General features: G+C 35.3%; 1 protein-coding gene across 5 annotated transcripts in view; it reads left to right on the top strand.

Annotated features, from left to right (window-relative positions):
* The window catches only part of ENTREP2 (endosomal transmembrane epsin interactor 2), a 131,772-nt gene that overhangs the window by 35,665 nt on the left and 80,934 nt on the right, over positions 1-15,173 (top strand). For all 5 annotated transcript variants that reach the window (XM_084532252.1, XM_084532250.1, XM_084532248.1 and 2 more), the window contains exon 2: positions 10,453-10,509. In XM_084532252.1, the coding sequence (XP_084388378.1) occupies positions 10,453-10,509 (57 nt within the window). The remainder of the gene's footprint in view (positions 1-10,452; positions 10,510-15,173) is intronic.

The following is a 15,173-nucleotide window of genomic DNA, read 5'->3' as shown; positions in this document are numbered from 1 at the left end:
TCTCTCTTGTTGTTTTGTTTGTTTCTGGTTGGTTGTTTTAGTTGATGTGGTACCTTTTTGTGGTAATGTGGTCATTAGCAGTGTCATGGGTATGGATGCCTTGGAAAGGTGATAGCTGCTGTAGTGTATACAGTTTTCATTGAGAATGTGACACGTGTGTAGGCTTGGGATGGAGATGGTGTGTATCCATTATGACCATTTAATATTTGCTCTGTCCTTTTCTATCTCTAATTTGAGTCTATGCATCCTTAACTTGTTGTTGTTATCCCTGGAAGCGTGGACCTGTGGCTAATCACGCTTATTAGAGTGCAAGGCTTATTCCTTTTTGATTAACCTTTCTCTGTGCACCCTTGTGGCAATGTAGTTAGGAATATAGGTCCACATGATGTACAGAACCAGAGCGCTGGAGATTGCTGTGTACTAGAGATATGCAGAAGCACTTTTGTCTGTGTTTGGCAGCTTTTCGGGGTTTGAGGCGAAGAAAATACTGTTATTCTTGATGTTTAGATTGCTTTACAATGCACCGCAGGTTTCATCCCTTGAGGAATTGTGTCAGTAATTGAAAGAGCCATCGTCTCATTTCACTTATCTAAAGCAATCTCAGTCTTCATTTTTATAATTATTGGAAGAGCCCAGCAGCAAAAATGTGATTAGTGATTTCCTAATGCTACGAGAAAACAACGTTTCTAGAATAATATTCTGTATTGAGTCAATGATACAAGTCAAGATTGGTGTGAAAACAGATTAGGAAAATGTCTAAAGAAATTTATCACAATATTTTTCTTTGACACAGCAACATAGTGGATGTCATAGCTGTGTTTGGTAACTGAGACCTAAAATGAAAAATCAGGAAGTGAAGCCCTCATAGCTGGGTAATACTGTTGCCCGTGTAATGGAAAAAAACACAGAATCTTTTGTTACTGGAGTGGAGTTCACATTCTCAGATCCTGAAGAAATTTAACTACAATGCAATTACAAGGAATTTAAAACCTACCAGTATATTTAGAAAGTATATTCAATAAGTTTTTTTTGAGGGCTTTATTTTCATAGAAATCATTGTAATCTATTGTATGGACTGCACAAAAAGGTCAAGAAAATATTGTACAATACATATATACAGTTACTGGACAAACTGTTTTTAATTTCACTTGTTTCTTTGGTTCACTGCGTTTTAATTAAACTTTGGCTTGCTACCTCAGTAAAAACCCCCCTTCTTCAAAGGATCGATAAGCCATACAAAGTTAATTTGAGCTATGGTAGGGAGTGTATAGACATGTTTCTTCATTTTTGTTGTTCCTAACTAGATAATTTATAAAACAATTAGTTGTTTTCTCATTCATTTTGAACATCACGATGTGTACAGTGACTGGGTATGCAGTAGTGTTGGTGGTGCTGTTACTCAAAGGTAGCAGTGCTCTTTGATTCCTTCACGGTCTGTTCTAGAGGAAAGAGATCGTTCAAGGTCTGTGGGGATCCTCATTTTAATTTTAATGAAGTGTCCAGAACTGATATCGTCTCAAAAGCTTGTAATGCACTCGTTTGCAGTATCTCAATGGATCTTATCCTGAGTTCAAGCTTTTCAGCTGTGAAATGGCGTTTATTGAAATAAGACTTCAGTCCTCTGTTTATTTCAACTTTGTCCATAAAAGACATAATTAACTTGAAAACATAAAAGGTTGATTGCAAACTGCTTAGTTTCCTTTCTTTTAAATATTCTTATGCCAGTTGTTGTCTGTCATACTCATTGTTTACTTTATAGGACATAAAATAATGTCACAGTGTGTTCAGCGGATGTTTAATAAAAATCAGATTAGAATTAAGACTGTATTGTGAGTCATTGAGATATCAGCTCTGTACTTAATATCTTATCTAAATCCCTGTCCATAGCTTTGTAATACAGCTTGCATCTTGTAGTGAAGTTGAGCATAACAGATCTGAACCACTTAGAAGAGTAATAAATATGGAACACATCATTTTGTTCATAAATGGAAAAAAAAAAATACTGCAGAATGTATCTGCGTGCTGCCAGACCTTGTTTTTCTCTGTATGCAGAAGGAAAAAATATCTTTCTGGATAAATCCTTATTCTACAGAAACATTCAGAGTGCATACTGCAGTTTTATGATCATTGTTTGTCAGTCCCATAAATAAACTACAGATGTGATGCATGCAGATTTAATGTGGGTATAGAATATATTTCCCGGGAAAACAAAAATGAAAGGATAAAGCCCACCCTGTAACTTAAAGTGAGAACAAAATTGCATGCTCTTAATGCATTCAGGTAGCTGAGTAAACATATAGGTAATCTTACTGTCCTGTTCATGTGGGCTACCAAGGAATTGTTTCTCAGTCCCATTTCCATGGTAATTAGAATTAGATTGGTTTTAGGCTTGGAGTGGGGAAACGGGACTAAGCTAGGAAGCAGTGTTTGTTAGTCTGGAACATATTGAGTCTTTTTAGAAATTAGCTCAAATCTGCGCTCAAGTTGTTGCTTTTTTGGTTGTTCTTGTTTTACTTCTAGTTATCTTGCAGTACACGGATCTTTTGCTTGTGGGTAGGCTGTCTGGTGGTACTTGTGCTCTTTGTGTTCATTGTACTGTAGTCCTTAAACCAGAGCCATGCCTGGATTTTGGTGAATAACTGCATGTGGAAGAGTGAGTTCACATAACTGCACATGAATAGCTACACTGGCTGTTAAAAAAAAATAAAAATCTTTAGCCTATGACTGATATTTTTTCCCATGTTTTTCATATGTGGTAGCGTGGTATGATTTTTATCAGCACCCACCATTTAGGATGATTTTTTTTGAAAGTCCGTTCCAAAATCACACTGCTCTTCTGTCATGCGTTCTGCAGTTTTGCATGTGTGTGTGTGCGTATAGAAACATGTAGAATTGTTTTCTTCTGATACTTGTTAATACATTTCCGCTGCCCTCATCCCAAGAATTTCTTTCACCCTCTTTGTTTTTTCCAGGAATTGAAGTTGAAAATAATGTTTTTGGTAGATTATTTTAGTATGAAAATCCCCTTTTAGCTAATTCCCATGCTGTCACTTTTTTCCCCCTTGTAGCTTGTATTTCACTAACCATAATTTTCCAGTAATAGATTGCAGGAGCTTCAAAGAATATTATTATTATAAGATTTTGTACTCTTGACAGTAATGTGTCACACTTCCGAAGGCTCTGAGTATGCGATATTTGTGACATTACTCACACAACATTTAATACTTGCAACTTGTTAAGCAGTTGTCTACCAATTACCAGGGTTATTGTGGTTTTATAGAAATGTCATCCTTGAAGATATTTCAGTTGTTGATTCTCTCTCTCTGAGGTGCACTTAGACCAATATATATTTGGGGATATCAAGACTTTTTAATTATTCAAGTACAATTGAACTTCACTCTTCTAGGAACGTTTGAGATAGCAAAATTAAACCTCACAGTAATCTGTGCCTGTGGAGGAGAGCTCTGGGAGGTGTGTCAGGGGCTGCAAACACTTCTGAAGAGAACCAGTTGCTGTAGTGCTTTGCAGGCAGAAAGCACTGAATGATACTAATATTGGAAGAGATCGTATTTGCCTCCTTAGGGACAGGCAGTGAATGAGGCAGGCTTACTGCAATGCCCCCTCCGTTTGGCAGCCTTGTACACCTGGCTGCTCATGCTATGCCTGGTTCTGCCTGGCCCACCTTGACGGGTGTTTGTGTAATGTCTTGTTAACAAATTCTAGTGATGGGATTTCTGTAATTATCCCTTCTGCCAAGGTTGAAATGTCTTGAGAATTAGAAAATTCTTGGTGTCCGGCCTAAATCTTCATTAGCACAAATGTAAATCAGTTGAATTTCTTGTTCAGCACTTAATGAACTTGAAGAATAGTTGGCCATCATCCTCTTTTTAACCATCTTGTACATTTTTTTAAAACTGCCATTTTGTTCCATCTCAGTCTTCCCTCTCATGAAACCAACTTGCTTCAACCTCTTCTCATAGGCATATTTTTAAAAAGATATCTACAGAATTGAGGGTGTTTGTAAAACGATAAAAAAATGACAGTTTAAAGTACAGGTATTTATTTTGCATAAAACATCCCTGTCAAAACTATATTTTATCCTTAATACCTCCTAAGCAAGGCTTCTCATTTTCCAGAGAAAATACATAGAAAATAGAAAAATTTGAGCATGTATTAGAAAAATGTTAGAAGATGATACAGAGGCCTACACCAACATATAATGTTTGTTCTTTGCCCCACTTACAATACAGCACATAAAATACAATAACAAAATGTAAACATACCCTTGGATTTGCTGAAGAATTTTTGTACTGGCATTTGATGTCCTTAGTGTCTTAGGAGAAAAAGAGAAGATGAAATCTGAACTTCAGAAAGCATTAAGTCCTGAAATTGTGAAGAGAGGTGACTTAGGGTTTCTGCACTGCACCTGAACTCCTCTTATTACGATCAGTTAAAGATGACTGACAGCTGTATACATTTGTCCTCATTTGTAGAAGTATTCCCTGTAGGCTATCTACGTGCATTCACATGTAGGTTCACAAAACATACATTTCTTTTTAAAGGATGTGCATATACATCTATAAACATATCACCTATAAGAACTAAATTTATCTAAATTTTGCTGGTACTTCTATGATCAAAAGTCTTACATTTACTGGGAATCATATTCGTACATATTCTCATCATATTCTCTTCTGTTCTCTGTTCAGTGTAACCAAAGCTGTTAGAATCCTATCATCATTTAGATTGGAAAAGACCCTTAAGATCATCAAGTTGGACCATCAGCCTAATGCTACCAAGTCACCGAACCGTGTCCCTAAGCACCACATCTGCACATCTCTTAATTTACCTTGATGGTAACTACCACTTCCCAGCCTGTTCCATGCCTAACCACCACCCTTCCCATGAAGAAATTCTTCCTGATAGCCAACCTAAACCTCCCCTGGTGCATCTTAAGGCCACGTCTTCACATTTTAACACTTGTCACATGAGAAAAGAGACGGGCACCCTCTTTGCTGTAGCCTCCTTTCAAGTAGTTGTAGCGTGATGATGCCTCCTCTCAGCCTCCTGTTCTCTAGACCAAGCAGCCCCAGTTGCCTTGCCTGCTCCACAGAAGCCGTGCTTTTCAGTCCCTCACATTCAGAGGTGAGCAACAATGCTGTGTTCCAGCAACTCAGTATCTTTCATGTAGTGAGGGGCCAAAACTGAATGCAGTACTCGAGGTGCATTATGCAGTATAAAATCATGTTAATTTTCCATATTGCATTCCTCAAAATAGTTGTCTGGCCTTTTATTTTAAAAGATTGATTAAATCTGTTCACAAATTTATGTGTGGATATTTATATCGTTATAATTGGATTGCCCCCAATTTTTCCTTTATGCCCAATGTAATGCCACATGCAATTTTGGCCTAATGTTTTGAGAATACCACTCTGTTTGAGTAAAGCTTTTTATCAGCACTTTGAACTGAGAAAAATCACACCAAAAAGTCTGGTGTTTCAGTATGCTCTTCATCTGTTGCATTTTCTCTGTCCCTTAACTGGGACCCTAGTCCCTTTGAAACTCAGTTAAGCCCTGCTTATTTAGTTATGCCCTAATTTACTTTGGTTTATTGCTCCATTGTCTGTTCTAAGTCACTTGGAAGCACTTATATTTGCTCATGGTATGAGGTCATCTATTATTCTGCAAAATTAAGTTATTGATATTGCTTTATCAATAATACCTAGCTTGTTAGACAAGAGTTTCCATTTTATTTTTGATTGCAGGTATTAGTAGAGCTCATTACACAGTTGGGATTGGCTTTTCCTCCCCTCCTTGCAGGAATAATCAATATTTTCACTAGCACAGTTAACCCCTCTAAATAACATGTTATATTATTTCACCTTTTTCTTTTCTTAAAAATAGTTTATTTCAGTATGCTTGAATTGACATGTTATATGTTGACATGTTATATGCTTTAACTGGGAGGAAATACACTGCTATGCTGTTGATTCTGTTCATTCAGGTAACGTAGGAGCTAAGGATAACCACAATTTGCATTATTTGCTGTGTTTAGTATCTTAGAAGAAGGAGTTTGGTGCAATTAATGGGAACAGTATGTATGCTTATTTTATTGGTAACTGAATCCATTGACTGGAGAATTTGTTCACTGTTTACAAACTTGAACAAGTGAGGAACTCTTAAATTTGCAGAACAGGAGCAGATGACTCGACATATGGTGTATAATCCTCAACAAGAAACTAGAAATAAGAATAGGCAATAGAACTTTGAGTTTTCTGTAGCTAATGTGCTCTGTATTTGAAAAGCATTGCAAGATCTCAAGTTGTGCTGAGAAAAAAGAATTTGTTTTACTAAACAAATTAATACTGAAACATTAGGGATTTTACAGTTCCAGGAATTTATTTTACCTAGACAGTCTTTCATTGTATTCAGTGTGGTTTTAATTTAATTCATGTTCATATAAATATACACTTTTTGTAGTTTGGAAAAGTTGTTTAAAGGGAGGACACTGGAAAATATGTTACATACAAAACCATTTTGGAGATGAAGCCTTGGAAAGCTGATGGTATAAGCGATATCAAGAGACTGCATCATCTGATCTGTACCATACTCAAAATCAGCACTCGGAATTTCTAGAGGCTTGAGTTCAGACAATTGAAAATGCTGGAAAAGACATTATCGGGGGCTTTTTTGTTTGTTTGTATTAAATCCTTTGTTTGCAATCCCTGTACCAGAAACTAATTTCACCTTCTGTTTTTGTCCTGCCTCAGTGTGTGCATATTAAAGTAAATGCATCTTCTCCATGCATGAGCACAGCTTGCATTAATGATAATGGAGTTTTTATATGCGTGTTGAAAGGCATTCATACCTAATGTAATATTGTATTTCTAATGCTGCAGAAGTCAGCACTGATGTATTCTGTTTATTTTTGCTCTCTGAATCAACACCACTGTTATAGTTGAACAGAATTCCTGCAGCTGTACGTACCTGCTCAGGAAGCTGGCAAATCTGGTTTTGAAAACGTTTTTAGTAGCTTTGTTTTATTCGATTAATAAATCATTGGGCATTTTCATTATAGTTAAGCAGATAGAAGTTAGGCCCGAGATTATATGCAGGCTATCAAATCAAGTCACATTGCATAGGTTTAATAGGCAAGTTGTTAAAAAATCATCATAACTCCAGTTCAGTTTTTGTTTAAGAAAGAAAAAAAAACCTCTTCAGAATATACATGTGATGTAGTGATTTTTAGAAAACATTAGAAGAGATATATACAGCTCAGCCTTTCAATCTATGTTTAGGAAATGCCATTGTTTTAGATACTTGCATAAAAACAGCTTACCTTGTGCTGTGCTTCATGGCCCTTAATCTGGTGAAATGAAGAACATGTTACACAAGCTGTTTTCGCTGATGGAAGCACCGGATACTGTGAGTGACTACTGTAAGTTTCTTGGGTCTGCGAATTACACACAACTTAAAATAACTCAAATAACTTTTGTAGATAAAGTAAATAAAGCCAGACTAGTTTTATCCAATATTGACATTTGTATTTATAAAAAGTGAAAAATGAAGAGAAAACAATGTTGTGTGTTTTTTTTTTTTTTTTTTTTTTTTTAATTCTTGGTCCTCTGCGCACCGTGAGAAATCATCTTTAGACTTCTGTTTTAAGAGTCACTTGGTATATTCTAACAGAAGTGGATGTATAATGTTCTCAGTTTGCTTTTTTTTAATTATACAGTTGTGTAGACAGTGGCTTAAAGTGTTAAAGGTGCTTGCTGCTGTGGATAACTACATGTCAAGGCAAAACAAGCTTTTGGGTAACCACAATGATACTGGGGACTAATAGGATTTAGAAAATTACCATGTGGTTTATGTGAACTCTTGTAATGACAATATTCATGACACAGACGAAGGATAGTGTTTTAGTGTCTACCATCAGTGAATATTAAGAATTTACCAATGTACTGCACTTGACCTTTTTCGTGGTTACCAGTAGGGTGAGTGCCAAGGAGGTTTTTTCTAACAGAAACATATGTAACTCTCATTTTGCAAGGCACCCATAAAGGTCAAAACCACCTGTAGTTCAACTGAACAAAAAGGATCAGCTCCCTTGCTTCTTCAGTGATGCACAATGCCACAGGTATGTTGGGCAGGAGAGAGAGAGAGTTGTACCTCGCAGAAGGGAGGCTGCACAGCAAACGAAAGAAAGGATTTGCTGGTCATAAGTAGTACACTAAAGCACTTCGACTCTCAGCACGACTTGATGACTGAGAAGTACTGGCTTATACATGAGTATTTTATTTATCAATACATACACTGTTCTGGAAGGCAATTTTTTTGTTTTTCTTAAGGGATTTTCTTTAATAACCTCACAATTTCAGCCATCCCTTTTTATTTAATTGAGAGCATGTTGCTGTCTAGCCTCAAGTAAAGCTAGCTAACCCTGTCATTTTACCTTCTTGAGTGCAGTTTCACGTTACATGATTATCAGCCCAGAGACAGTTATCATACAACAATAATAAGCTAACACAGCTGCGTGAGCAAATTTAATTAACTGAAAAAAAAAAAGGAACTCTGCTTTTTCCTGCCTTGGCCAACATCTGAAGCATGTAGCTGGTATGGAAGTTACATGCTCTAGGAAATACTGTAGAATAAATACAAGCTGCCTCCATTTCTCTCTAGGGATTATCTGCAGTCGTTAGGATTCCATATCCTGATTTTGGAACCACTGTTATTGTGCTTTCGTGACTTCTCACATGTTGCATTTGTACTTAGTAAAACTACAGTGTTGGATTAAAAACTATGAAACCTTATCTGAGGTTTTTATATGGCATAGGTGCTAAAGAAAATAACAAAGGTTGCATCTCCCAACATGTCTTCCCGAATATTTTCAGCTGCAGCAGCTGTGGATTTTATCAGGTAGCGTGAAATAAGTTGCAGTATGAATGTCTACAGCCCAGGCAGGTAGTGTGAAATATGTTGCAGTATGAACATCTACAGACCTTCACCCGGGTGCTGTACCACCTGGCTCTCCATGCTCCACCAGCTCTTGCTTCCGCACTCGCTCCAAGCACCAGTAGGCAGTCTGTTTCCAGCCTGGTCACCAGCACCACGTGCATTGCTTCTCTAGACGCTAGATACAGATGCAGTTTTGAATCATGAAATGAATACATAATGTATTGTTTTCTCTGCATGTTATTTACATTCTGGCTTATTATTTTTTTTGATTAAATGTGCTAATGAAGAGACTCCCTCTGCTACCTATTTTCTCCTCCGGAGTCAGTATTCCTCACCCCATCGCTCCAGTTTCTGTGTTTTATGCTCTTGACATTTAACAGTCTTTGAAGTTTATGGTGTCCGAGCTGTAACTTAGGTATTATTTTTGAGTACCTGAGATAAGCTTGGGTTACTCATGGTATGAATTTTAGCTTGCTTTTGACTTGTAGTGGAGGGATATATTTTTACTTAGAAACTAAGGAAAGCTCATGTGGAATAAGTAGGTCTTGAAAAAAAAAATCAAAAAACTGGGGGTGGTATATCTGTATGTTAAATATATGTTTTAAATGAATGTTTGTGGGTGGGTTTTGTTTGTCATTTTTGTTTGTTTTCTGCAAAAATAAGGTGAAGTACTGTTGTTGTGTAGGAAAAAAACCAACAATCTTTTGATTTAGCAGGGTACCCTGGCTGATTTTACCAAAAGGTTTGGAATTATTTACATCAAAAAGGCATTTAAAGTGATTTTTAAATTATACCTTCCTGAAGGTGCCTGTGTGTGATACAGAGAGGGACGGGGTTTTCACTAGTAATACTAGAAATAATTTTAAGGCATTTCTTAAGCTTTGTTAGGGCTCTGCTTAGGAACTGTCAATCACTTGAATGATTCTGATAGCATTTTGGGGGGCATACTTCTGTCAGAACAGGAGGCTTTGTGAAAAATTGCACAAAATATTTTAAATCAGTGTCAAGTAAACAATGTCAATCGATCTGCCACTTGTAAGTAAACTGCTGCACTATTCCTAAGGAATGATCAAATACTAATGAAATTAGCAGTTGCCCCATCTTGACTCCCCTTCTTGTGTGCTTCTCTGACCTAATTTTCAATGATGCTAAGACACCACAAGAAAGTTTACCCTAAACATTTTTTCTCTGTTAGTACTGATGACATTTGGGACTTGGGAGAACATGTCTGAAGACCTATTGCAATCTGAACAGAACTAATTGGATCTGTTGGATGGATTAAAATTTGTTTTAAAAACAGATTAACGGTACTTCTGTTTAATTAATCTTCAGAATAAAATGAAAACAGTATCTGTTTTAGCAGTGTATTACCAGAGTGACGGAAACAAACATTATAACTGAACTTAATACTCATTATTGCTATTAGAATTGTCTACTATTTTTTAAATATGCTGGTATAAAACCAAGGCTGGGGTGACTCTGCTTTCTTTGTTTCAGGTGCTGTTGTCAGGACTGATTGGTGTTGTTTCATGGAAGAGGCCCCTTTCTCTTGTGGTGAGTGCCTGTGTGGCTTTAATCAGTCCTGTTGTACAGACTGTATATAAGTGACTAAAGGGTTCTGTAGAAGTAACTCCTAGTGGTTTTGTCTATAGGTAGACCTCTGCTTATTGACTTTGTAGTTTTAAATGCTGATATTGTCTCCCATTGGAAATGTTACATATTGACTTGAGTAAGTTTTTAAAGCTTTACTATGGACCTTGTGGCTTTCCATTATATTACTGGTTAATGATCAATTCCAACCTGGTAAACTAGATTGAATTCCTATATGCTACTGCAGTTTGTGTATGTGCTAGTGTAAAGTAACATTACATATGCTTACAAAACATTATAACTGAAGAAAAGAAGGTTTCAAAATATTATTGGTTTTGAAATGTTTCCACTTAGTTGGTAGATCATATTTGTTAATGACAACCTTTATTTCATCTTGTAAAGATAACACATGGAGTCAGCTATTCTTATGTGCAGCATTGAGTTTGAATAGGGATGTATCTAAACTGTACAGAATGGTACTAATTTTGCATGTGTGATTTAGGAAATAATTGAACAAAGCCTCAGTGTTGTTGCATTTGAGAAATATTTAGTGGTCTTTCCTTGATCTGAAGCAGACAACAGTCTGAGCGGAGTAATTAATTATGTTTCAATTAGTCCAGTAGACTTCTCAAGTATAGATGCTTTCTCAGAGAAAGCAAAATGATATATGTGTAGCCTGCCCCTTAAGGGGATGTAGAGATTAATTTGGGAAAATAATTTTATTTGCTAAGAGTGAGTAAAACAAGATCTTGGGTGTACTTGATTCTAGAAGAAAAAACAGTGCTAAAAATCCAAAATACATCTGTGATAATTAGATACACACTGCATACCTGATGACATTTTATGTATTTCTAATACACGTTACAGAAACTGGAACACTTGGAGCAAATAAAAGATGGTACTGTTTTGGTTAATTTTCAGCAGGAATAGTATATGTTCTGTTTATAATTAATACTGCTATTAATAGACCTGTAATTGATTGCCACTTAGAGTATTTCACATGCTTATAAGGTCTTATAATCAAACATTGATTAAAATGCACCAAATGATTTGATATAGTTGAGTGCTAACTCATAAGTTAACGAATTTAATTTAAAGGTCTCATTAAGAGACCTTCCCTGTTATTAAATAAATAAATAAAATTTGGTGCTTCCTCATTATATGTTTAGGCATTTATACATGAAAATGTATAATCATGTTGAAATACATGAAATCATGTTGAAATCATGTTGAAATACATGAAAACTTTATATTTTTTCACTGTATGTGTACCATTTGAGTGCCGTGAGCAGCATGATATGTGAGTAACTGGGTGTGCATTTATGATGTAGAGATTATGCATGTGCTGTGCTGAATCTGTAGACTTGTGTGTTATAATCAGACATCGTGAGGATTTCTCTGTAGAAGACTTTCTATCCCAAAACTAAGGGTTAGCACTTCTTTTCGTGTATTCTTATGTCTGTTACTGCATGAATTTTCCTGTGTGTCAATGCATGAATTCACTTTGTAGATGTCACTCTCACAAGCACTTCTCTATATAAGCCTTATTTCAGGGGTAATATTATTGCATTACTGTAATATCTAGTTTAACGTCTAAGTAATGGCTAGTTTGGCTGATAAGCTACATGGATGTAGAACATGATTGAAAACTACTTTTAACATGTAATGTGCTTAATTCATGCAGAAATAAACTTTTAAAAACTTGCAGTATACATTTATAAATGGAAAAACGTTCAGTGTGATTTGGGTGCAATTTAGGTTTATAAAACAGATTTTCATTCAACACACAGAAAAGTAGTACTTTGTATTTAGAGCACGGATTCCATTTTCCCTTAGTACAGTCTAAGACTGCAATTGAAAGAGAAGAAGGAACTTGTAATATTTTAGCAAGTTTTTTTTTTTTTTTTTTAGTTCCCCGCTGTCAGTTCCTACTCATTCAAGTATGCAGAATTCTTTTTGAGTTAATTCTCAAGTTATGTTATCTATATGTTGTTTTTCATCTGAGGTGTTGAGAGGAATACTTCTTGAAATGGTTTGTAGCTGAACATAAACTTTGTTCTTTTCCATTTTATTCTTCTTATTCAAACATGTATGCTATAGTGGCATGATTTGTGTTCCTATCAATAAATCTTTATTGTTATTGTTCCTCTGAAAAAGTGTTTTATTTTGGCGATGCTTCTGAATATTTTGTTATTTTGTAATGCCAGAGTATATAATGAGAAAAACCTGCGAAAGGTTGATGTAATAGACATTCAAGCATTTGAATCCATAATTTGTTAAGAAGTTCATTATAAATCTACTTTAGGGACTCAATAAATTCAGGGTGATGACTTACCCATGTAAATGCCTATTAGATACAAGGGTCGTGCCTTTTTTTTTTTATTAATTGCTTGAAGAGAGGCACTTCATAACCCCTCTCTTATGGTTGCCCACATGAATATCATACTTAAAGTGTAAATAGTGAAATATGTAAAATATTGAAGACAGAGAAGTTTAGAACAGTTCTATTTTAATTGTGAAATAGTTTGAAAAACACATTATTTATATTTATTTTATTTGAAGTCACAAAGGTGATGATTTGACAATAATAAAAATGGTCTAATATATTTTACCAACAAAAACCTTTTTAAAGTTTTATTTTTCTAACAAAAACTTTTTAAACAGCAGAGATGTTAGAGCACTGCCCAAAGCAGGAGGAAGTAAAAGAACATGAATGTAAACACAGTTCCATGTTTGTGTTTAACAAAAGGCAGACATAGCCCTTCAAAGTTGTACCGTTTTCATGTTGGAGTATATCCTTAGAGCACCGCCAAATTATGGGCAACAGCAGAAGCAGATTAATATTTGAGTATAGCACTTCTGGTAATGGCATTCTGTTAGTAATGTAAATAGTAATGTGCTTGCACCAACTTCAGGGATGATTTACCAGTGCCGTTATGTATCCTAATATTTATGAACAGTAGAAAAATGTTGTGCCTTTGAGGTTGTGTTACATAAACTATCTAGATGATATTTTTCTTCTACCTGCACTTAGTCTTGAAGAACTGCAGTATTCATTATGTGTAGAATACAGATATGTACTGTGCCTTCTTAGCCATTTTTACAATTCTCTATCTTTTAGAAAGTGATAGCATATGGTTTAGCAATTTAAATAGAAGAACTAATGAATCATAAATGTTGATGAATGTGTGTATTTGAATAAAGATAACGATCATACTGCAGATGATGATGTGAAATCTTAAATTTCTGAAAAAAAGTATTGTTGCTTAGTAGATATGCTGAAAACTTCAGTATGATTTGAATTAATAGATACTCGTGAAATATGCTATATTTTTCAGTAATTTATTGATGTATTTTTTAAAAAATGAAAATAATAGTGAATGTAGAAGTGCTTAGTCTTTCCCAATTTTTCTAGACAGAGTATTGGTCTGTGTTTCTCCTTGTACTTAACTGACATGCCGAAAATTACACTGCAGAGAATTCTTTTTAACCAATTATGTGCATGGAGGGGGAAAAAAAAAAGCGTATTACAAATTACTAGCTGCTGTTCTTTGTCTGCAAAACAATTTTCAGCTGCATTATGTATTCTGCTGTGAGATTCATGTAGTCACTTAATAATGAAAAGTAATTTGTGCTTCGTATATGCATGCTAATGGAGCTTCAATTAATCTATTAGCACAAAGTAATATTAGATTCAAATCAATGTTATTAAAGTGGTGAGATGACTGTGTTAATAAGGATGTATTAGCATTGGCAGGTAAATATTGCCTTTGAAAAAATGTGCATAAGCAATATAGCAACATGTTTCAAAAAGGAAAAGAATACATGCATTTTTCCTTAAAAATCTGGACAGTGTGTCCAGATCAATGAGTTAACCCCTTTGAACATGACAAGCAACGTGCATTAAAAATGGTTTAAAATTTACCGCAATCTGTGAATATTTTTCTTTCTTTTTGGTACACTAGTAGAATTTTGTCTGAGCATACCATTACTCTTTAATAGTTACTATTATGCTGTTTCCAAATACGAGAAACTTATGAGTGTCAATTACAGTTAGCAAGAGGAAGAAACAGTGACTACAAGGCAATATACCGTTTCATTTAGTGGTGTTGATCTCATGAGTCTGGTTACTTAGTTATTTCAGTTGCTACAGTATTATTGGAGGAGTACATGACATACAGATTCAGATTTTTAAATTTCTTGATAGATTGTTTACTGTTGGAGTGTAATGAGTGCAAATTGATTACATGATGACATTGGAACCACATCTTGCTTATAATTTTTTTCATCAAATTTTGTAGTATTCAAATCTCTTAAAGGATTTCACTGAGTAAAAATTCTTCAAACATCTACTGATGTTTGATGTTTACTGCATCTTCTTCCGTTTCTTATTTGAGAAGCACAGGTTTTGTGTGTTGGCTCTGATAAGTGGTGGTAGTGATTTGACTTTTGCCCTCTGGCACAACAGACTTGTGAGAGACTCGTGAGAAGGGTATGGTCTCTGCTGTCCTTGAAAATAATTTTTTATAGATACGTACATTTCAATTCCCATATTGGATTTCATTTAAGGTTTTCCATGAACCAAAGTTCTGGACCTGGAGATCTATTGAAGAAATGGTGATTAACTT

This window comes from Aythya ferina, assembly GCF_964211825.1.
Source record: "Aythya ferina genome assembly, chromosome: 11".
Taxonomy (NCBI): Eukaryota; Metazoa; Chordata; class Aves; order Anseriformes; family Anatidae; genus Aythya; species Aythya ferina.
This window is presented reverse-complemented; position numbering and strand designations above follow the sequence as displayed.